At 40.4% G+C, this 23,740-nt stretch overlaps 1 protein-coding gene across 1 annotated transcript; it reads left to right on the top strand.

Annotated features, from left to right (window-relative positions):
* Positions 1 to 1,970: 1,970 nt before the first annotated feature.
* scp2b (sterol carrier protein 2b) lies at positions 1,971 to 15,780 on the top strand. The gene is made up of 5 exons (XM_014123322.2): positions 1,971 to 2,257; positions 2,961 to 3,060; positions 6,979 to 7,108; positions 7,373 to 7,452; positions 14,730 to 15,780. The coding sequence occupies exons 1-5, from the start codon at positions 2,214 to 2,216 to the stop codon at positions 14,823 to 14,825; spliced, it is 450 nt and encodes a 149-aa protein (XP_013978797.1). The 5' UTR covers positions 1,971 to 2,213; the 3' UTR covers positions 14,826 to 15,780.
* The last annotated feature ends 7,960 nt before the right edge of the window (positions 15,781 to 23,740 follow it).

Genomic DNA, 23,740 nt, shown 5'->3' with positions numbered 1-23,740 from the left:
TCTCCCTGTATTGGATGTTGGTGATATTGTTTACATGCATGCGGCAACCTCTGCTTTAAAACCCTTGGACACAGTCTACCATCCAGCAATACGTTTTATCACAGGGGACAATTTTAGGACTCATCATTGCAGTCTGTATAAAAATGTGGGATCAAATCAAATCAAATTTATTTGTCACATACACATGGTTAGCAGGTGTTAATGCAAGTGTAGCGAAATGCTTGTGCTTCTAGTTCCGACCATGCAGTAATATCTAACAAGTAATCTACCAATTCCACAACAACTACCTTGTACACACAAGTGTAAAGGAATGAATATGAATATGTACATAAAAATATATAAATGAGTGATGGCCGAACGGCATAGGCAAGATGTAATAGATGGTATGGAGTACAGTATATATGAGATGAGTATTGTAGGGTATGGAAACATATAAAGCAGCATTGTTTAAGGTGGCTAGTGATACATTACATCAGGATGGCAAGATGCAGTAGATGGTATAGAGTACAGTATATACATATGAGATGAGTAATGTAGGTTATGAAAATATTATATAAAGTGGCATTGTTTAAAGTGGCTAGTGATACATCTAATTACATCAAGATGGCAAGATGCAGTAGATGGTATGGCGTACAGTATATACATATGAGATTAATGATGTAGGTTATGTAAACATTATCTAATATAAATAATATAAAGTGGCAAGTGATAAATTGATTACATCTATTTTCCCATTATTAAAGTGGCTTGAGTTGAGTCAGTATGTTGGCAGCAGCCACTCAATGTTAGTGATGGCTGTTTAACAGTCTGATGGCCTTGAGATAGAAGCTGTTTTTCAGTCTCGGTTCCAGCTTTGATGCACGTGTACTGACCTCGCCTTCTGGATGTTAGCGGGGTAAACAGGCAGTGGCTCGGGTGGTTGCTGTCCTTGATGATCTTTTTGGCCTTCTTGTGACATCGGGTGGTGTAGGAGTCCTGGGGGGCAGGTAGTTTGCACCCGGTGATGCGTTGTGCAGACCTCACTACCCTCTGAAGAGCCTTCCGGGTTATGGGCGGAGCAGCTGCCGTACCAGGCGGAGATACAGCCCGACAGGATGCTCTCGATTGTGCATCTGTAAAAGTTTGTGAGTGTTTTTGGTGAGGTGCATTCTCTTTTATTTATTTACAAAGCAATCTTACAGAAACTCCCTCTATATGTAACATGACTAATTAAGATAAGAGTCATAAGTTACCAAACCCGTTCACAAGAATGGATAACACTAGAGATTTTGGAAAATCTGCGTTTAGTTTTTTGCCCCTAATTTGTGGAACAATCTGCAGAGTTCACTGCAGTTAGATGTGCTGGTGCCACTCAGGCAGTTAAAATTATTGATTGAGGACCTCTATGTAGTTGAATGTGGTTGCTTTTATTAAATGTTTATTTTTGTTTATTGTGCTGAATTATTGTTTTATGCACGTGTATGTTGTTTTAATATTCTTTAAAAAAAATTGTTATTGTGTACAGGGCTCTCTTGTGAAATCGAGTTTTAATCTCAATGTGACTCCCTGATCAAATAAAGGTTACATTTAAAAAAAATCGGTGCCTTTTGTAATAAGCACACATTCAGATACAATATACATTAGTTCATCAGACACATCACAATAGTGAAATAAATAATGCATCTATCTTAAACATAGTAAGGCTTATCATTGGTTAAATTAGGGCTTTACGCCAGAATAATATTGAACATGTGTGATTTGAATAGCCCAATTTTTGTAGATAAAAAAATCTTTGCCTCCAAGGAACTGTAGAGTGCTGCACTAGAGATCAAATCATCACCCTCTCTGCTCTCGTCATGTAGGGTCTTGCGGAGTAGCATAAAGAAGGAATTTCGGGTAGCTATATAGTGGTTTCACAACCATAGAGAATGGTAGAGGCCGCTAGTGGCCAAAAGGCGTTTTAGCACGGGCAGCGCTATTGAGGGCTTCCGCCGTTTTAATGTAGTTAACCGGATGAGACTTCCAACTTCATTGGCTGACCCCTCCTGGTGGGGTCATGTCCAACCGGGTCATCAGCAGGGATCAGCTAATCGTGAAGAAGAAAGCCAAATAAAATGGAGATTGCCAGCGCCATTGAGGCAACGATTTCACAGACACAAAAATGAGTCCTCTATCTATCTCTATGTTCACAACAGCACTCAGAGTTGCACACCAGCTGTTTCGGCCTCTGAACAATGGTTGTTTCACATAACAAAATGCGCGAATCGCAGGTTGTAAGGTGAGATACTTGGGGTTAGTAAAATTATCACAGCCCTTTAATTACCACTCGTTACCTCGAATTATTCATCTGGGTTTGGTCACCCTTGTGAAATGCAAGGATGTAAATTCAGCTTGATCGCCAGCTTATTCAAAACAATGACATAACTGTTAGCAGCTAACTTACTGCTGTGCTAACACCTGACTTGTGCAATACTTACCGGAAAATGACACCGACCGAGAAACTCCTGCCAAACTGACATGGATTCAATAGGAATATAATACATCTTTATTCATCCATTTGCTTGCAGGTTATTCATTTTAACACACTGGCATTACGTTCATCAAATTAATGTCTAAAGCTTCAGATAAGTCTAATTATGTAATCAAATTAGAGCCAACCCTTTTCTACAATTTACACCAAACATGCTTTCTGCTCTCTGCATTTGAACTGCGCTCACTGATAATTAGACTAGTTGAAAGACAACACCATCATGTTGTGACTGAGGCAAGAGCCTTATGAGGACTCTTAGTAAGCCTGTGTGATCTACCCCCATCCTATTAGTCTGTTGCCTAGCGTCGTGTTTAAGACTATCATGCTATTTCTCATTTCTCCTGCTGAATAATCCTAATTGTTTTGTTATAGTTGTGCCTCACAGGCTATATATGGCATGCCTCCTGTTATGCTGTCAATTGTGTGGGGTTTCTCTGTGTGTGTCTCTCAGCTCTCAGAGGATCCAGTCAGTTAACACCAATGTAGAGCGCAGCCTGGAGGGGTTCAAGGCCCATGCAGTCTTCCAGGAGATCAACAAGAAGTTGGAGGAGGTATCTTCATTCATTACTGTGTGTTATCTGTTTCAGGTGTCATGTATTGCAGTTTATGCTACAAACCCACATCCTGTTTTCACATCAAAATGCTTAGACCTCTTTTTTGATCCTTTTCACAGAAAATGTGCATATTGTGACCTCTAACCATTTCCTCCACAGTACAGCCAAAGAATGAGGGTTAATTATATAGGTTGTTTTCAATAAAACATCACAATACGTTCAATTTGGCTGCTGGGGGGCAAGTAGACCAGCTACATGTCATTTTCAAGTCATTTTAGAGAATTTGGCAGTACATCCAACCGGCCTCACAACCGCAGACCACGTGTAACCACTTTAGCCCAGGACCTCCACATCCATCTTCTTCACCTGAGGAATCGTCTGAGAAGGAGTAGTGCTGCGCCCCATCCCAGTCATGTGAAATCCAAAGATTAGGGCCAAATTAATTTATTTCAATTGAATGATTTCCTTCTATGAACCGTAACTTAGTAAAATATTTGAAGTTGTTGCATGTTGCTTTTATGTTTTTGTTCAATATACATGCTTTTCATGACTAGTAAACATCAATAATCATGTCATTTCAGATATGTGAAGGTACCTATCCGTTTGACATGTAGCTAGTTAAGCAAACATCATTTAGCTTGTTTCATCAGAGATTTCGGAAGATTGCGAAGGAAAACATTATCAGCTAACAGTACCACGGCAAATGCGCCCTTCTGCTGTTAGACAGGCAGAGCCCACAAAATATGAGAAATTAACCTAAACCACTCATAGTTGTCAGGTATAGTTCACTTTTATTTTCTATCGCTAAATTGTTTCAGATGGACTACATATTTATTCATTGGATGGTTCTCCCATTGATCAGGTTCCCACCTACAAATATCTGGGCATTTAGATTGACAAAGGTAATGTTTAAAAACATATGGATGAGCTAGTTAACAAGATAAGATATAAAGGGGCCTTCTTTTTTTAGAAATGGATCTTTACTCTCCATAAATAGCAGGAAGCAGATTGTACAGTCAGCATTCCTGCCAGTTCTTGATTATGGTGACACCATTTACCAGATTGCAGCAGAAAGAGACCCTGGTCTCAATGGTGACTCAATGTTTAAATAAAGTGCAAAGCGATGGGCTTGATACTCCTTTCCAATAAATATCGAGGGTCTTATTCTGGTGACATGATCTTCGACGCTTGGCTGCCATATGACAAAATAATATTGCTCTTTTGTCCATAATAATCTCATCATGGATGTTATACTTGCGCTCTAGCCAACAGCGCTCTTGGCTAGAACGCACATGCCAATACCGGAGTGGGCACACTTGCTATAAAACGCAACATAGAGTTGAAAATGTGATGGAAACCCATTTAACTAGTCTTTTTTTAATCGGTACATGGGAGTTTACCCACAAAAGGTATTTTTATGTGCACTACATCATCAAGCACAGTCTCATCTGCAACAAGTCAATTTGATGGAAACAAATCTCTGGTGGGAAAATGCACATTGTTTTTTTGCAGATTTTAGAATACTCTCAATCTGTCACCAATTGGATGGAAACCTAGCTCATGATATAAGTTGTTATGCTGTTTGAATTAATCAGATAAATGGTTCTGCACTCTAAAGTTGTGTGTTCATTTGCAGCTGCTCTGCTTCTGACCTCACTACTATAAACATCACAAGCTGGATGATGACAGAACTCTCTTTCCCTCTGTCACTCTTTCACTTTTCTCTCTTTTTCTTTCTTCTCTTTCTCTCTCTTTGTCACTCTCTCTCTCTCACCTTAACTCAGCCTAGCCAGCAGTGAACAGCAGTCTGTTAGGTCCAAAATACACAACTAGATGTCTATTATACATAGAGTACCAGATAAAGGTTTGGACACACCTACTTATACACATGGAATCATGTAGTAACCAAAAAAGTGTTAAACAAATCCAAATATATTTTATATTTGAGATTCTTCAAAGTAGCCACCCCTTTGCCTTGATAACAGCTTTGCATTCTCTCAACCAGCTTCATGAGGTAGTCATCTGGAATGCTTTTCCAACAGTCTTGAAGGAGTTCCCACATATGCTGAGCACTTGTTGGCTGCTTTTCTTTCACTCGGCGGTCCAACTTATCCCAAACCATCTCATTGGGTTGAGGTCAGGTGATTGTGGAGGCCAAGTCATCTGATGCAGCACTCCATCACCCTCCTTCTTGGTCAAATAGCCCTTACACAGCCTGGAGGTGCGTTTTGGGTCATTGTCCTGTTGAAAGACAAATGATAGTCCCGCTAAGCGCAAACCAGATCGGATGGTGTATCACTGCAGAATGCTGTGGTAGCCATGCTGGTTAAGATTGCCTTGAATTCTAAATAAATCACAGACAGTGTCACCAGCACCCCCACACCATCACACCACCTCCTTCATGCTTCACAGTGGGAACCACACATGTGGAGATCATCCGTTCACCTACTCTGCGTCTCACAAAGACACGGGTGTTGGATCCAAAAATCTCACATTTCGACTCATCAGACCAAAGGACTGATTTTCACCGGTCTAATGTCCATTGCTCGTGTTTCTTGGCCTAAGCCAGTCTCTTCTTATTATTGGTGTCCTTTAGTAGTAGTTTCTTTGCAGCAATTCAACCATGAAGGCCTGATTCACACAGTCTCCTCTGAACAGTTGATGTTGAGATGTGTGAAGCATTTATTTGGCTGGCAGTTTCTGAGGCTGGTAACTCTAATGAACAATTCCTCTGCAGCAGACGTAACTCTGGGTCTTCCTTTCCTGTGGCGGTCCTCATGAGAGCCAGTTTCATTCTTAGTGCTTGCTGGTTTTTGCAAATGCACTTGAAGAAACTTTTAAAGTTATTGAAATTTTCCAGATTGACTGACCTTCATGTCTTAAAGTAATGATGGACTGTTGTTTTTGTTTGCTTATTTGAGCTGTTCTTGCCATAATATGGACTTGGTCTATTACCAAATAGGGCTATCTTCTGTGTACCACCCATACCTTGTCACAACACTACTGATTGGCTCAAACGCATTAAGAAGGAAAGAAATTCCACATATTAACTTCTAACAAGGCACACCTGTTAATTTAAATGCATTCCAGGTGACTACCTCATGAAGCTGGTTGAGAGAATACCGAGAGTGTGCAAAGCTGTCATCAAGTAAATGGTGGCTACTTTGATGAATATCAAATATATTTAGATTTATTTAACACTTTTTTTGATTACTACATGATTCCATATGTGTTATTTCATAGTTTTGATGTCTTTACTATTATTCTACAATGTAGAAAATAGTAAAAATAAAGAAAAACCCTTGAATGAGTAGGTGTGTCAACTTTTGACTGATACTGTATATAGACAGAATTAAATGTAACTAAACTAGTCTGCAACTCTTTTGACTCTGGATGTGTGACATCATCTCCACTCAAGGAGGTTTTCCTCTGTTGTCCTACTTTTAGATTTTCCATCCTTGTGTAAGTCTGTCTGGCAGCAGTGGAGCGGTGCTCTCTGGTTCCCATTAGGATCTCTCTCTGTGTTTTGGTATTATGTTATTCCACTGCTATGTATCTGATTATCCACAGAATAATACAATATTACAGGAAATAAAAAGCAATTCCTTGTTAGACATGTTCAGAAAATAGTTGTCCAGTAGCCTAATTGATCGTTAATGTAAGAGTAGCATGTCTTGTGTTTTCAGTGTGGTTTCAGTGAATGCTTTGTTATTTTATTGATTTTATAAAGCACATGGATAAACAAGATTGTTTAACTGGATGTGAAATGTTTTGTTTAGGTGAATAAGAAAAATATTTTATGTCCTTTCTTCGTCTTTGGACATGACAATAGAAACAGCTTTTGTTATTGATGAACACAGTACTTATTATCCTAATTGTTATGACTACCTTGTACTACCTTGTATTTCTCTGTAGGATGGGGAGTCATTTGTGAAGAAGATTGGAGGGGTGTTTTCCTTTAAGGTGAAGGATGGTCCGGATGGTCAGGAAGCGACCTGGATAGTGGACGTGAAGAATGGCAAGGGTTGCATTCACAATGACACAGGTAAGAACAGCAAGGGCTGCATCCACAACGACAGGTCAGAATTAGCGGTTTGGTCCACATTGAGAGTGAGAATGTAAATTAGCTGAATTCACAAAGAAACGTGTGGAGGGAAAAATATCTAGTTGTATTTTCACAGGCTGTATCATGATTTTTGTGGTTTTCAATTGACAGTATTTTATGATCAATAAACAAGTGTTTTTTCTCTCTCTTGCTGTAATTCTCTCTTCCTTCATCTACCCTTCCTATCCTTCGACCCCCTTCTAGCAAAGAAATCAGACTGCACCATTTCCATGTCAGATGCAGACCTGCTGGCCTTGATGACGGGGAAAATGAACCCACAGACAGTAAGTATTGGCCTTGATTTGAGGGAGTTAATACTCTGTATTTCAGTCAGTCTCATGGTTATAACCTTACACATGGACGTCACCAGGACCTGACTTTTGGGGCTTTAGCCCAAATGATTTTGGGTCAGCCACGAAACTTTTGCTCTGCTGCGATGGTGTAAAAAAAACAAAATTTGTTGTCAACTGAATGCACCATTTTAGTTTGTAGAGCTGTGGTAACGTGAAACTCCCGAAGTCATCCAACCATTATAAACAAGGGTGTAGTGCTGCCGGTGAGCAGCGGAGGGACGCTCTGCCACTTCTCAGAATGGTGCGGTGTCTCATAAGATCACTTAATGATTAATTAGTATTCTACACAGCAAACCAAATATATTAGCATAGATAATGTTAGGCTACTGTTAGACCAAAAACACCACGTCATTTCTTATGACAATTTAGGATGATTGTGCTGAAATGTAGCTTTTTTTCTCTCGTGTACTCGGAGTCCACCATAGGTCAGTCAATGGTTAATTGTGAAATAAGGTATGCTAGGTAACAAGCTTCACTGATTGACTGACTTCATCGACACAGCCTAGACTCTTGCTATGGAGCCCAGCAGATCTTTATTATCCTGGTCCCAGACCTGCTTGTGCTGTTTGTCATGACAACCACCATATATAGGACTTGGCCAGACAGCACAAACAGATCTGGGAACAGGTTAAGTCTTCATGGCTCCTTTAGAAGTGGCTTCCTTCTTCCTTGGCCCCCATGCACACCTGTTTGTCCGTCCATTAAAGGGACCTGGGGGGGAAACGCAAAGGTATTTGTATTTATTATGGATCCCCATTAGTTCCTGCCAAGGCAGCAGCTACTCTTCCTGGGGTCCAGCAAAATTAAGGCAGTTTATACAATTTTTAAATCATTACGTTCACAGATTTCACAACACACTGTGTGCCCTCAGGCCCCTACTCCACCACTACCACATATCTACAGTACAAAATCCATGTGTGCGTATGTTATCGTGTGTGTATTTGTCTGTATATGTCTGTGCCTATGTTTGTGTTGCTTCACAGTCCCCGCTGTTCCATAAGGTGTACTTTTATCTGTTTTTTAAAAATCTAATTCTACTGATTGCATCGATTATTTGATGTGGAATAGAGTTCCATGTAGTCATGGCTCTATGTAGTACTGTGCATAGAACTCCCATAGTCTGTCATCGAGTTGGGGACTGTGAAGAGACCTCTTGTGGGGTATGCATGGGTGTCCGAGCTGTGCGCCAGTAGTTCAAACAGACAGCTCGGTGCATTCAACATGTCAATACCTCTCATAAATACAAGCAGTGATGAAGTCAATCTCTCCTCCACTTTCAGCCAGGAGAGATTGACATGCATATTATTAATATTAGCTCTCTGTGTACATCCAAGGGCCTGCCACGCTGCCCTGTTCTGAGCCAATTGCAATTTTCCTTATTCCTTTTTGTGGCACCTGACCACATGACTGAACGGTAGTCCAGGTGCGACAAAACTACGGCCTGTAGGACCTGCCTTGTTGATAGTGTTGTTAAGAAGGCAGAGCATCGCTTTATTATGGACACACTTCTCCACACCTTAGCTACTGTTAAATCAATATGTTTTGACCATGACAGTTTACAATCCAGGGTTACTCCAAGCAGTTTAGTCATCTCAACTTGCTCAATTTCCACATTATTTATTTGAAGATTTAGTTCAGGTTTATGGTTTAGTGAATGTTTGTCCCAAATACAATACCTTTAGTTTTAGAAATATTTAGGACTAACTTACTCCTTGCGGTCCACTCTGAAACTAACTGCAACTCTTTAAGTGTAGTAGCTGACATGAATAGTGTTGAGTCATCCGCATACAAAGACACAAAAGAACACCCTCTGTTCTACTGGGTTCCCAGAGGAACAGACAGGGCATTAGCCTCCTGACAAGTGCTCAACTTAAAAGAGCCTATTACCCTTATTGTTTCGGTAGTTGGAACATCTTCTGTAATAAAAAAATAATGGGGTCAACGTCTGGTTAATGTCCGTGTTATTTTACTTTTAATTTGCTCGGTGTGTAGGTATGTGTTATTGAGTGGAATTTCTTTTACCATGTTGTAGTATACAAACTCAGCTCTTATTTTGTGTTGCCTTGCGCTGTATGTATGGTCAGTTCATAGTGACCTTCATTGTACAATGATGTAATACTTGTTGACCTAATAACTAGAAGTAATATTCTCTATTATTCTTTTCCAGAAGGTTGTTTTGACCATGAGTCTATTTCTTCTACGCTCGGTTTATACAAAGCCTCTTTTATAACAGAGGATAGGTGTCTTTGGAACTAAGGACACCTCCAAGGTTTTTGTTACCATGTGTCCGTTGAGTTCTGTACTCGCTTAAGTTTCTTTTCATACAAATTTAAAGACTCAGTCATAATTTCTGTCCTACAAGCGGAATGCAGGGGACAGAGTCACTGTGCCACTGCCGCCTGCCACACATGACAGTCCCCAGCCCTCCTATAAGCCCCTCTGGTCTGTAGAGCCTCCTCTTCCTGCTCCTCCTCCTGCTGGCCCACTTTCCACTCTGACATGAATCTCTCCACTTTAACTCTTTAAACCAGGCAGGAGCACACACTACTGGAGTGAAGAGCAGGTCAGGAATCATTTCCATTCGTGTTGTTTTCCAACCAGCTCAAGAATAATATTTCCCTGCTTTGTTGACTGCAGGGGGATTTACTTTCCACAAAATGGAGGGGCTGCACTTTGACAAAGAATAGTTTGGAGAGATGAATTGTGTGTGCAAGATACAGTTGAAAGTTTACATACACTTAGGTTGGAGTCATTAAAACTTGTTTTTCAACTACTCCACAAATTTCGTGTTTGTGAAGAACTACTTCAGGTCTCAGAGCGAGTGACGTCACCCGATTGAAACGCTATTAGCGCGCACCACCGCTAACTAACCAGCCATTTCACATCGGTTACGCTTGCAAGTCGAAGAACACCATCCCAAATGTGAAGCATGGGGGTGGCAGCATCATGTTGTTGGGGTGCTTTGCTGCAGGAGGTACTGGTGCACTTCACAAAATAGATGGCGTCATGAGGAAGGAAAATTATGCGGATATATTGAAGCAACATCTCAAGACATCAGTCAGGAAGTTAAAGCTTGGTCGCAAATGGGTCTTCCAAATGGACAATGACTACAAGCGTACTTCCAAAGTTGTGGCAAATTCGCTTAAGGACAACAAAGTCAAGGTATTGGAGTGGCCATCACAAAGCCCTGACCTCAAACACATAGACAATTTGTGGGCAGAACTGAAAAAGCGTGTGCGAGCAAGGAGGCGTACAAACCTGACTCAGTTACACCAGCTCTGTCAGGAGGAATGGGCCAAAATTCACCCAACTTATTGTGGGAAGCTTGTGGAAGGCTACCCAAAACATTTGACCCAAGTTAAACAATTTAAAGGCAATGCTACCAAATACTAATTGAGTGTATTTAAACTTCTGACCCACTGAGAATGTGATGAAAGAAATACAAGCTGAAATAAATTATTCTCTCTACTATTATTCTGACATTTCACATTCTTAAAATAAAGTGGTGATCCTAACTGACCTAAGACAGGGAATTTTTACTAGGATTAAATGTCAGGAATTGTGTAAAACTGAGTTTATTGTATTTGGCTAAGGTGTATGTAAACTTCTGACTTCAACTGTATATATTTTTTCTGTGTAAGTCGTTGGGGGAGTTCTACTAAGCTAACATAATGAATTATTTTAAATGTTCATACCCTGGATCATTTAGCTAATTGATTTAGAATATTAGGTCCCCTTTAGGTATAACATATACAGTCCCAGTCAAACGTTTGGACACACCTACTCATTCCAGAGTTTTTCTTTCTTTTTTACTATTTTCTACATTGTAGAATAATAGTGAAGACATAAAAACTAAGCAATAATGCAATAGGAATCTTGTAGTAACCAAAAGTGTTAAACAAACCAAAATATATTTTATAATTGAGATTCTTCAATGTAGCCACCCTTTGCCTTGACGACAGCGTTGCACACTCTTGGCATTCTCTCAACCAGCTTCATGAGGTAGTCACCTGGAATGCATTTCAATGAACAGGTGTGCCTTGTTAATTTGTGGAATTTCTTTCCTTAATGTGTTTAAGCCAGTCAGTTGTGTTGTGAGAAGGTGGAGGTGGTATACAGAAGATGGCCCTATTTGGTAATAGACCAAGTCCATATTATCGCAAGAACAGCTCAAATAAGCAAAGAGAAACGACAGTCCCTCATTACTTATAGACATAAAGGTCAGTCAATCTGGAAAATTTCAATAACTTTGAAAGTTTCTTCAAGTGCAGTTGCAAAAAGCGTCAAGCTCTGTGGTGAAACTGACTCTCATGAGGACCGCCACAGGAAAGGAAGACCCAGAGTTACCTGTGCTGCAGAGGAATTGTTCATTAGACTTAACTTTACCTTAGATTGCAGCCCGAATAAATGCTTCACAGAGTTCAAGTAACAGACACATCTCAAAATCAACTTTTCAGAGACTGCGTGAATCAGGCCTTCATGGTTGAATTGCTGCAAAGAAACCACTATTAAAGGACACCAATAATAAGAGACATGCTTGGGCCAAGAAACACGAGCAATGAACATTAGATCGATGAAAATCTGTCTTTGGGTCTGATAAGTCCAAATTTGATAGTAGTTCCAACCGCCGTGTCTTTGTGAGACGCAGAGTAGGTGAACGGATGATCTCCGCATGTGTGGTTCCCACTGTGAAGCATGGAGGAGGAGGTGTGATGGTGTGGGGGTGCTTTGCTGGTGACACTGATTTATTTAGAATTCAAGGCACACTTAATCAGCATGGCTACCACAGCATTCTGCAGCGATACGCCACCCTGTCTGGTTTGCGCTTAGAGGGACTATCATTTGTTTTTCAGCAGGACAATGACCCAAAAACACACCTCTAGCCTGTGTAAGGGCTATTTGACTAAGAAGGAGAGTGATGGTGCTGCATCAGATGACCTGGCCTCCACAATCACCCGACCTCAACCCAATTGAGATGGTTTGGGATGAGTTGGACTGCAGAGTGAAGGAAAAGCAGCCAACAAGTGCTCAGCATATGTGGGTACTCCTTCAAGACTGTTGGAAAAGCATTCCAGGTGACTACCTCATGAAGCTGGTTGAGAGAATGCCAAGCGTGTACTTTGAAGAATCTCAAATATATTTTGATTCATTTAACTACATGATTCCATATGTGTTATTTCATAGTTTTGATGTCTTCACTATTATTCTACAATGTAGAAAATAGTAAAAATAATGAAAAACCCTTGAATGAGTAAGTGTGTCTAAAATGTTGACTGGCACTGTATATATATTTATTTTTTAAGTATTGAAGTTCCCATAGAAATGCATTGAATACCGCATTCATAAATGGCAAAAACGACACTATTAAAAGAAATCATAATGTTTTGAAGTGTCTGTCCTATATGTAGGAGATATAAGAAAGCTCAGGAAATATTTTTGTTTTTTTGGACACATTTAACCGCTTATTTTTGTTGCCACAAAACTACCTCCATATTTCCATTAATTTGTATGGGTTACCATCAGACGAGTCCCGTGACACTTGTGGGTGAACACCATCGGGTTTGTGAGAGTCATCTTTCCATTGTGTTCATATTAGTTTGTAAGCCAAACCGTTCGGATAGGATCTCTCATGATCTGACAAATACCGCTGTAGCTCAGTCACCTTCCACCGCAGATGCGGAAGGCCGACATGGTCCGATGCAGAAGGCCGACATGGTCCGATGCGGAAGGCCGACATAGCTGAAAACTGTAGTTCTGATTAAATAAGCAATAAAACTGCCCTTCTTTAGACTAGTTGAGCACCGGGTCCTCTCACTCCTGTTTCTATTCTGGTTAGAGCCAGTTTGCGCTGTTCTGTGAAGGGAGTAGTACACAGCGTTGTACGAGATCTTCAGTTTCTCAGAACAAGAATAGACTGACGAGTTTCAAAAGAAAGTCCTTTGTTTCTGGCCATTTTGAGCCTGTAATCGAACCCACAAATGCTGATGCTCCAGATACTCAACTAGTCTAAAGAAGGCCAGTTTTATTGCTTCTTAAATCAGAACAACAGTTTTCAGCTGTGCTAACATAATTTCAAAAGGGTTTTCTAATGATCAATTAGCCTTTTAAAATGATAAACTTGGATTACCTAACACAATGTGCCATTGGAACACAGGAGTGATGGTTGCTGATATTGGGCCTCTGTACGCCTATGTAGATATTCCACTAAAAATCTGCTGTTTCCAGCTACAATAGTCATTTGCAACATTAACAATGTCTACGCTGTATTTCTGATACATTTGGCAGGGTCTACAGGAAATCACAGACTACAAAAAGATAACCAGCCACGTCACGGACACCGAGCGTCACGCTTCCAGACAAACTAAACACCTTCTTTGCCTGCTTTGAGGATAATACAGTGCCACCGTCGCAGTCCGCTAACAAGGACTGCCCCCCCCCCCCTCCTGTTAACCCTCGCAAGGCTGCTGGCCCAGACGACATCCCTAGCCATGTCCTAAGAGTATGTGCAGACCAGCTGGCTGGTGTGTTTATGCACATATACAACTGCTCCCTATCCCAGTCTGTTGTCCCCACATGCTTCAAGATGGCTACCATTTTTCCACGACCCAAGAAGGCAAAGATAACTGAACTAAATGACTACCGCCCCGTAGCACTCACTTCTGTCATCATGAAGTGCTTTGAGAGACTAGTCAAGGATCATATCACCCCGACCTTACCCGCCACCCTAGACCCACTTCAGTTTGCATACCGCCCCAACAGGTCCACAGACGATGCAATCGCACACTGGTGCTTCAACAAATTACTGAGTAAAGGGTCTGAATCCTTATGTAAATGTCATATTTCCTTTTTTTTTTTTTTTTTTTTATACATTTGCAAGAATGTCTCAACCTGTTTTTGCTTTGTCATTATGGGGTATTGTGTGTGTATTGATGAGGGGGAAAAAACTATTTGATCCATTTTAGGATAAGGATGTAACTTTACAAAATGTGAAAAAGTTAAGGAGTCTGAATACTTTCTGAATGCACTGTATAGTTTTTTCTGTGCTCGAGGGCAACGGTGTCTAAATGGAATTTGTATTTGTGGTCCTGACAACTGGACCTTTTTTGGAACACCATTATTTTTGTCTTACAGAGATTTACTGTCAGGGCAAGTGTCTCCCTCTCTCTCTGTTCTGGTTCTAATGACTGACTCTCTCTTCTGATCCTCAGGCGTTCTTCCAGGGCAAGCTGAAGATCACAGGGAACATGGGAATGGCCATGAAGCTCCAGAGTCTGCAGCTGCAGCCAGGCAAAGCCAAACTGTGAGGTAGAACCTGGGGTGAGGCAGAGGTTACCGCCCTAGCGCTGGTCTAGGATCAGTGCTTCATATCACAATCCTAACCTTAACCACTAGGGGTTACAACAACAAATCTGGTCCAAGACCTGCACTAAGGGGTAACTTCTACATTTTCTGTAGCTCAACAGCAGCCACCACCATCCAACTAGTAGTGTGAGGAGGGGGGGGCACGCACTGTAGGAGGAAACGATGGGAGTAGAGATGGAATGATGGATGGAGAGAAATACTGTTTTCAACATCTACCTCTCTTTCTCTGACCACCTCTTGTCTTTTTCTAATATATTAAGGACCAGAACACATTAGACTAGAGATATACCGTAGGGGTGTAGTCTACTCTCTCTCCAACTGTGTAATTTTATATTTATTCAGACTGATTTATAATGACTCACAATATCTGTTTGTCTGATGTCATTAATTGAATCATGCCCCTCATCTGGCGATTTCTGACCTTTTTCCCCTTTTAAGTTTCATGTGTGTATTGTTAATGGAAATACAATTGCTCTTGACAATTGGGACAGGATGAATCATGTCTTGTATGGTCTCAGTGCTGTGCTACACAGTAATTTCTCCCTATTCAGCCTTTATGAGAGATGAATGGATAAAACAGTGAAGTGCCTCTCAGGTGTGGAATATTCCCTGGTGTCATGAACAAGTGTAAAAACATTGATACGGTCTCATAATATCAGCTTCATAATATCTAAAACAGGACTGAATGGATGGACCATTGAATGTTACATTTACATTTTAGTCATTTAGCAGACACTCTTATCCAGAGCGACTTACAGTAGTGAGTGCATACATTTCTGTACTCTGTTACTGTGTTACTTTCAGCCATGTTGTTGTGACTCTCACCATCTGACCCACTGATGATGCTAAAGTGATTTCTACTAAATAAACTCTCTTACTAATAAACACTGAAATAAGTTTGATTCTCCCTCTTTAGAATCGGTTTACTCCTAGATAGGCATGAAGGGTTGGAGGGGGATAGATAGATAGAGCTACTGATTACAAAGTTGCATAATTCCAACCAACTGGGACCATGCATAGTCCGGAGATTTATGTTGAGGAAGGGGTAAGCTAACGTAGCAGGAGTAAAAGAAACGCCTGAAACTAGATCACCTACATACTGGTCTTGACGAGAAGAAAAAAAACTGTCAGGGGAGGTCCTCTTCCACGCTGTTCAACCAATCCAGTAATTGTGGAGGAGGAGTTAAGATGGAGTGTCGCCTTGTTAACGTCCAAAACATCCATAGGCTCTTTACATTTCCCCTGAAAACTGGAATATCTGGTTGTTGGGGACGCACACGGTAGAGGTTAAGGAAGGGGAAACATTGATCAGATGTCTTAAAGTAAAGATTCACCAATTTTGAATGTTAGGTTATTTTTGTGCATCTCTGAGCGATGTTCTATCGATTCCCTGGGTCCTTTCATGTTTTCATGCTGTTGAAGCAGGCAGAAATTTGTCTGGCATGACGTAGCATTAAGATAGACCCTCCCCTATACCCAAAATAATAATTGAAACATAAAGTGGAGAGCGGAGAACATGCCTACTGTTTACCCTCACTCCTAAGACAGACCAGAGCCTTAGATATGCAATTTTAGAAATTGTTATTCATTTCGTAAGCATTACATGGCAAAGTAGCCAGAAAGTTGTGGATTCGCACACTACTGCGGACAATGGTAGGGGTGAAAAGATATCAATTTTAATAAAGGCACTCCATGAATCTATCATCTTATTTGCAGTCTGCAAAAAACGAGCCTTTTATGAATGCATTTCATGCAATTCTACATAATTTCACATGACTGTAGACAAGCAGAATGTATTTTAATACCACAACAGAGCAACACCGGACACGTTTAGATTTTTTACAGGCTATTGTTAAAAAAGAGGATAGTCTAAGTTTGGAACAGTGCTGAAGTTGTCTATCAACTGTAAAAATGTAGAACAACAGAACCAGTTACAACTGAAGCATCTGATCATCATTGAATTCGAGAAAAAGCCATTTGTTGTTTAACACAGCAGCCGCATATCATCAGGTAGGCCTACATACACTTGTAACTTTTTGGAATTTGGGAAACTGTAATTTTCAAATTGATTTTATTCCATGATATTGTTGTTACAAAATGTATTTGTGTTGACTGTGATAAGAGCATGGGAATATAAGAGCATCTGCTAGACTAAATTAACAAACTAGGCATGCATAGCTCACTGCATGCTGTTCAAACTAGACTGGCCAAATTCGTGTTTCTAAAAGTGAATTCAATGGCACTATATAATGACTGTAAGGCATTTTTTGTTTCATTATTATTTAATTCGAATTAACTATTTAAAAAATATATAAATATAGAGGGCAAATGCGAAATGTATAGGTGTGTTGTTGAGGGGCTGTTGTGTTGTTGAAATGCTGAGCGCTCCTGCCAGCCTGTAGTGTCACAAATGCTTCACAATTGATTTCTTAAATGTCAGGCTATAGCCTTGAAATAATAATAATATAGCCTAAATAATTCATTTTTGTTCCTTCTTGGGCTTCCTGGCTTGCTCATGACTGATTTAGAGTTAGTATGTTGTTTAACAGCCTGTTGAAATGTCGAACGCCAATTGATAGTGACAGAATCAAACATTACTTCCCAAGCACCCATGCGCTGTCCATCTCTGCAGTTGTCACTTCATAGTAATGTCAGTTATGTAAATTACTAGAATATGGCTTATTGTGAGGTCAATAACTCTGATAAGTAGCTTCATTATGGGCAACGAAACATATTGTTTATTAAAATCAATTATAGCAGTAGCAAGCTTACCTCCGGTCCTCCTTCCCATCTTCACGCTGTCCCTCTCAAACTGGACAGGACATCAGTAGGCCTAGTCCGTGCGCACAGATATTAAATATCTTTGACAAATAGTTTTTGTATTGTTTGAAGAAGCCTTTGACTCACCTCCTGAAGTGCCACTGCACACAGCACAGTCAGGTTAGGCAGCACAAAAAGGTTTACATCAGCAAGAGCAGGGCAGGCCAGTGCTCATGATTGGGAACGCTTTTCCATTGTGGTGTGTAATGCAGTGTAGCCTAGTTTTATATACACCATCCCAGCAGCACAAAAATGTTTGGGAAGGAAGAACATTTCTTAGGAATATAACTTTGCCTTTTGCTTCTCCCAGAATGCTCTTCATATAGCCTGTAGTATAGGCTATGGATCATTTGATTGAAACCACACTAGGCACACTTGATATTGCTCACCCAGCAGAGAATCAGGGATGAGGGGCACACATCGAGATACTATAATAAGCAACTAATTCTCAAACCCTGAGCAATACGACAATCAGTTACAGATTGCAAGACCCTGCCCTGGACTAAAATAAGAATAATACTAAACCCTCCCCCTGAGTGAAATTGATAAAGCATGATCCTTTAGGTACAGTAACAATTGTGTACATTTTGTAACATTCATTTTTCAGGGTTAACTGTAACCCACCTGTTTTTGAAATTGTTTTGATATTTTGTTTGAGTGATTAGGAAAATATGAAATGAAAAACAGCTTACTTTGCTCTTTCATTTTAGAAAAGTTGTGAAGTGTGGTGTTGGACAACAATTAAATATTTAAAATGTCAACTTTTAAGTACTCAAACATTTCTATTATCATATTTGCATAAACAATGCTACTTTAATATTGTTTACTGTTTAAATAATGTAGTAATTACAGAAATTGTACTCATGCCCACACCAAAATCGAAATGTTATGCAAATTTGCAAAATCTGTGTGGACAGGTGAATATTAGGAAATGTTAAGTATATAGTGTGTGACCTCTATAGCAATTACAGTATGTGGTATAAGGTTATTATTTAGATTTATGGTAGTCGTGACCACTAGTCCCACTCTGTTATGTTCCATATCCATGAGATTTGAAAGGATATTGTGCATATATTATGTTGATTTAATAGATGTATAAAATGTGTTTTAATAAGCATGGGTGTAATTTATCTCAGTCATCTAGTTTGCCTATTCAGTGGTCTTGAATAGAGAGACTTTGAAAGAGTGAAATGTTAGTCTGATTACAAGAATGAACTGGCATTTTTGTGCTCCAAATTGAAACTCTAACCTCTTTGTTCACTCTTGAGTCACATACTTTTCTTTTCAAGTGTTTTTTAATTTAAATTCTCCCTGTAACATTGTACCAATAAATAAAGAGACTAGCTATGTCTAGTCGGTGTAGGCCGTCATTGTAAATAAGAATTTGTTTTTAACTGACTTGCCTAGTTAAATAAAGGTTACATATGCTAGAATGTAAAAAGGAGAAATCACCTTTTAACATAAAGATGGATGGTACATTTTTTAGCCAAATTGCCTTCTTGAAGATTTGTTGTAGGGGGTTATCAGATTTCCCCTAATTATCATCTTAATATTATTATTTGTATTTAAATGTAACCTTTATTTAACTAGGCAAGCCAGTTAAGAACAAATTCTTATTTAAAATGACGGCCTACCCCGGCCAAACCCTAACCCGGACGACGCTGGGCCAATTGTTCGCCGCCCTGTAAGACTCCCAATCACGGCCGGTTGTGATACAGCCTGGAATCGAACCAGGGTCTGTAGTGACGCCTCTAGCACTGAGATGCAGTGCCTTAGACCGCTGCACCACTCATATTGAAGGTGCATAAACAACACACAGAATATTATCTTATTTTGCCTATAACTTTATAAAATGCCTTTGTCTTTATGATGTCAATCTTTCTAAGCATTGGCCAGCCCTCTCATTGACCCTGCCAGATGATGTAATTCACTACCATTGCCAATGTAGGTTTCTCCCTGCCAAACAGTTTAATAGGCTGGTACTTGTATCCAATCTGTGCTGGGAGCTGTGTGGGAGATTGGTTTAACATGGAGGAATAAGATGGGAAGTACAGCAGCGCAGCTGAAAAGCGTCTTCACACAGACACACACACAGGCGGTGGAACTTGGAGCCTCAGCTTCAGTGTGGGTGTAAACGAGGCGCGACAGCCAATCTGAGATGTTTTGGTTAAAAAGCCATTTTTAAGACTGGATCCAATTTCACTGAGGACCTTCCAGGAAAGAAGGATTTGCAAGCAATTGATTATGAGTTATGAAGTTCACAAAGTTTCCCCCCACATTCTGTCTGACTGAGAGCTTCGCAAGTAAGCACTCCATTAAAGATGTGATATTAAAGTTGATGTGGTAAAAGTGTGAAACAGACCAGGGGTTATTATACGGTGAGGCAATGTTATTTCCCTGTGTCCTCATTCATTATTGTCTATCTCGAGATGCCTCGGTCAGTACCAATCCCCTCGCTATCACTGTATCTCATAAAACCTCTCTAACATGGTATATGGACTCCCCCTGTCACACTAATAACTCAACACAATAACACATGCATACATTTTAGTCTCCCCAAGCACTCAGAAATGGTTACTATTCCTATTATGAATTCTAGTGAACACACGATATGACCTTGAGAAAACCGAAGAGCAGAATTGTGATAAGAGGATGGTGAATCATAGAAAGTTAAGAGAGGTGTTCTGCTGCGTGTTGTCTTTTCTGATCCGAGAACGTCTCAGAGTAGAAGTGCAGATCTAGGATCAGATCCCCCTGTTCATATATTATTATTTCTTATGAAAGGTGAAAATGATCCTGTATCAACGCTCTGAGGCTCTTCATAAATATGGGCAGGGGTGGAAACTGTTCTATCTGACTCAAGTAGAAGTACTGTGAACATCATGGAAACACAAAATGAATGTGCAAACCCACCTAAAATAGAAAAAGGGCTATAGATGATGCATTAGATTGATAAACATGTAGACTACATTAGGTTATGTAGTGATCCTTGAGGAAAAACAAAGCAGTTCTGTTCAAACGCCTTCACTTCTCAGAACTTGCTGTTCAGTTTTAGCAGGCGCTGATTTTCAAAGTGAATCGAGTCTATCCTGGCTTGCTTTGCAGTGAAAAGCAGTCCAACAAGTTAAGTTTTTATTGTCACGTGCACTAAAAAAGTGAAATGCCTTTTTGTTTACTCTTTCCCAACAATGCAGTAGTACTATAAAAAAATTTAATTAAAAAGTCAAGTACAACAAAACACACAATAAATAGAAGAACATGATAAATTAAGTGAGCTACATACAGGGTCAGTTCCAGGGTCAGTTCCAGTACCATCTTTACAATGTGTAGGGATACTGGAGTGGTAGGGTTAGATATGTATAGGGGTAAGATGACTAGGCATCAAGATATATGATAAACAGAGTAGCAGGTAGGTGTGTGTGTGTGTGTGTGTGTGTGTGTGTGTGTGTGTGTGTGTGTGTGTGTGTGTGTGTGTGTGTGTGTGAGAGAGAGAGAGCAAATTAAATGTGTGTTTGTGTTGGAGTGTAGCATGTGCATAGAGTGAGTGTGCATAGAGATAGTGCAAACATAAAATAGAAGGGTCAAAGCAGATAGTCTGTGTAGCCATTTTGTTAGCTATTTAGCAGTCTTATGGCTTCGGGATAGAAGCTGTTCAGGAACCTGTTGGTGTCAGACTTGATGCTCCGGTACGGCTTTCTGTGTGGAAGCAGAGAGAACAGCCTATGGCTTGGGTGGCTGGAGTCTTTAACAATTTTCTGGGTCTTCCTTTCACACTGCTTGATATACAATGCATTCTGAAAGTATTCAGACCCCTTGACTGTTTCCACATTTGGTTACTTTACAACCTTATTCTAAAATTGATTAAATAGATTTTATCCGCATCAATCTACACACAATACCCAATAATGACAAATGCTTTTAGAAATGTGTGCAGTTGTATAACCCCCCCCCAGAAATATCACATTTACAGTGGGGGGAAAAAAGTATTTAGTCAGCCACCAATTGTGCAAGTTCTCCCACTTAAAAAGATGAGAGAGGCCTGTAATTTTCGTCATAGGTACATGTCAACTATGACAGGCAAAATTAGATTTTTTTTCCAGAAAATCACATTGTAGGATTTTTAATGAATTTATTTGCAAATTATGGTGGAAAATAAGTATTTGGTCACCTACAAACAAGCAAGATTTCTGGCTCTCACAGACCTGTAACTTCTTCTTTAAGAGGCTCCTCTGTCCTCCACTTGTTACCTGTATTAATGGCACCTGTTTGAACTTGTTATCAGTATAAAAGACACCTGTCCACAACCTCAAACAGTCACACTACAAACTCCACTATGGCCAATACCAAAGAGCTGTCAAAGGACACCAGAAACAAAATTGTAGACCTGCACCAGGCTGGGAAGACTGAATCTGCAATAGGTAAGCAGCTTGGTTTGAAGAAATCAACTGTGGGAGCAATTATTAGGAAATGGAAGACATACAAGACCACTGATAATCTCCCTCGATCTGGGGCTCCACGCAAGATCTCACCCCGTGGGGTCAAAATGATCACAAGAACGGTGAGCAAAAATCCCAGAACCACACGGGGGGACCTAGTGAATGACCTGCAGAGAGCTGGGACCAAAGTAACAAAGCCTACCATCAGTAACACACTATGCCGCCAGGGACTCAAATCCTGCAGTGCCAGACGTGTCCCCCTGCTTAAGCCAGTACATGTCCAGGCCCGTCTGAAGTTTGCTAGAGAGCATTTGGATGATCCAGAAGAGAATTGGGAGAATGTCAGATGAAACCAAAATAGAACTTTTTGGTAAAATCTCAACTCGTCGTGTTTGGAGGACAAAGAATGCTGAGTTGCATCCAAAGAACACCATACCTACTGTGAAGCATGGGGGTGGAAACATCATGCTTTGGGGCTGTTTTTCTGCAAAGGGACCAGGACGACTGATCCGTGTAAAGGAAAGAATGAATGGGGCCATGTATTGTGAGATTTTGAGTGAAAACCCCCTTCCATCAGCAAGGGCATTGAAGATGAAATGTGGCTGGGTCTTTCAGCATGACAATGATCCCAAACACACCGCCCGGGCAATGAAGGAGTGGCTTCGTAAGAAGCATTTCAAGGTCCTGGAGTGGCCTAGCCAGTCTCCAGATCTCAACCCCATAGAAAATCTTTGGAGGGAGTTGAAAGTCTGTGTTGCCCAGCGACAGCCCCAAAACATCACTGCTCTAGAGGAGATCTGCATGGAGGAATGGGCCAAAATACCAGCAACAGTGTGTGAAAACCTTGTGAAGACTTACAGAAAACGTTTGACCTGTGTCATTGCCAACAAAGGGTATATAACAAAGTATTGAGATAAACTTTTGTTATTTACCAAATACTTATTTTCCACCATAATTTGCAAATAAATTCATAAAAAATCCTACAATGTGATTTTCTGGAATTTTTTTCTTCTAATTTTGTCTGTCATTGTTGACGTGTACCTATGATGAAAATTACAGGCCTCTCTCATCTTTTTAAGTGGGAGAACTTGCACAATTGGTGGCTGACTAAATACTTTTTCCCCCCACTGTACATAAGTATTCAGGCCCTTTATTCAGTACTTTGTTGAAGCACCTTTGGCCGCGATTACAGCCTCAAGTCTTCTTGGGTATGACGCTACAAGGTTGGCACACCTGTATTTGGGGAGTTTCTATCCTCTCAAGCTCTGTCAGGTTGGATGGGGAGAGTTGCTGCACAGCTATTTTCAGGTCTCTCCAGAGATGTTCAATCGGGTTCAAGTCCTGGCTCTGGCTGGGCCACTCAAGGACGTTCAGAAACTTATCACGAAGCCACTCCTGCATTGTTTTGACTGTATGCTTAAGGTCGTTGTTCTGTTAGAAGGTGAACCTTCGCCCCAGTTGGAATACTTTCCAAGTGCACTGTATAGACAGGTGTGTTTTATTTTACATTTCACCTTTATTTAACCAGGTAGGCCAGTTGAGAACAAGTTCTCATTGTGCTCCTTTCCCAATTCTATTTAAAAATGTAACCTTTATTTAAC

Source organism: Salmo salar, chromosome ssa10 (assembly GCF_905237065.1).
Source record: "Salmo salar chromosome ssa10, Ssal_v3.1, whole genome shotgun sequence".
Taxonomy (NCBI): domain Eukaryota; kingdom Metazoa; phylum Chordata; class Actinopteri; order Salmoniformes; family Salmonidae; genus Salmo; species Salmo salar.
This window is presented reverse-complemented; position numbering and strand designations above follow the sequence as displayed.

Excerpts from the sequence above, each read along its gene's own strand:
- scp2b (XM_014123322.2), top strand. The coding sequence starts at position 2,214 with ATGGTTGTTTCACATAACAAAATGCGCGAATCGCAGGTTGTAAG. Across the intron at positions 3,061-6,978 it reads TCAACAAGAAGTTGGAGGAG|GATGGGGAGTCATTTGTGAA; the intron begins GTATCTTCATTC and ends ATTTCTCTGTAG. Across the intron at positions 7,453-14,729 it reads GGAAAATGAACCCACAGACA|GCGTTCTTCCAGGGCAAGCT; the intron begins GTAAGTATTGGC and ends TCTGATCCTCAG.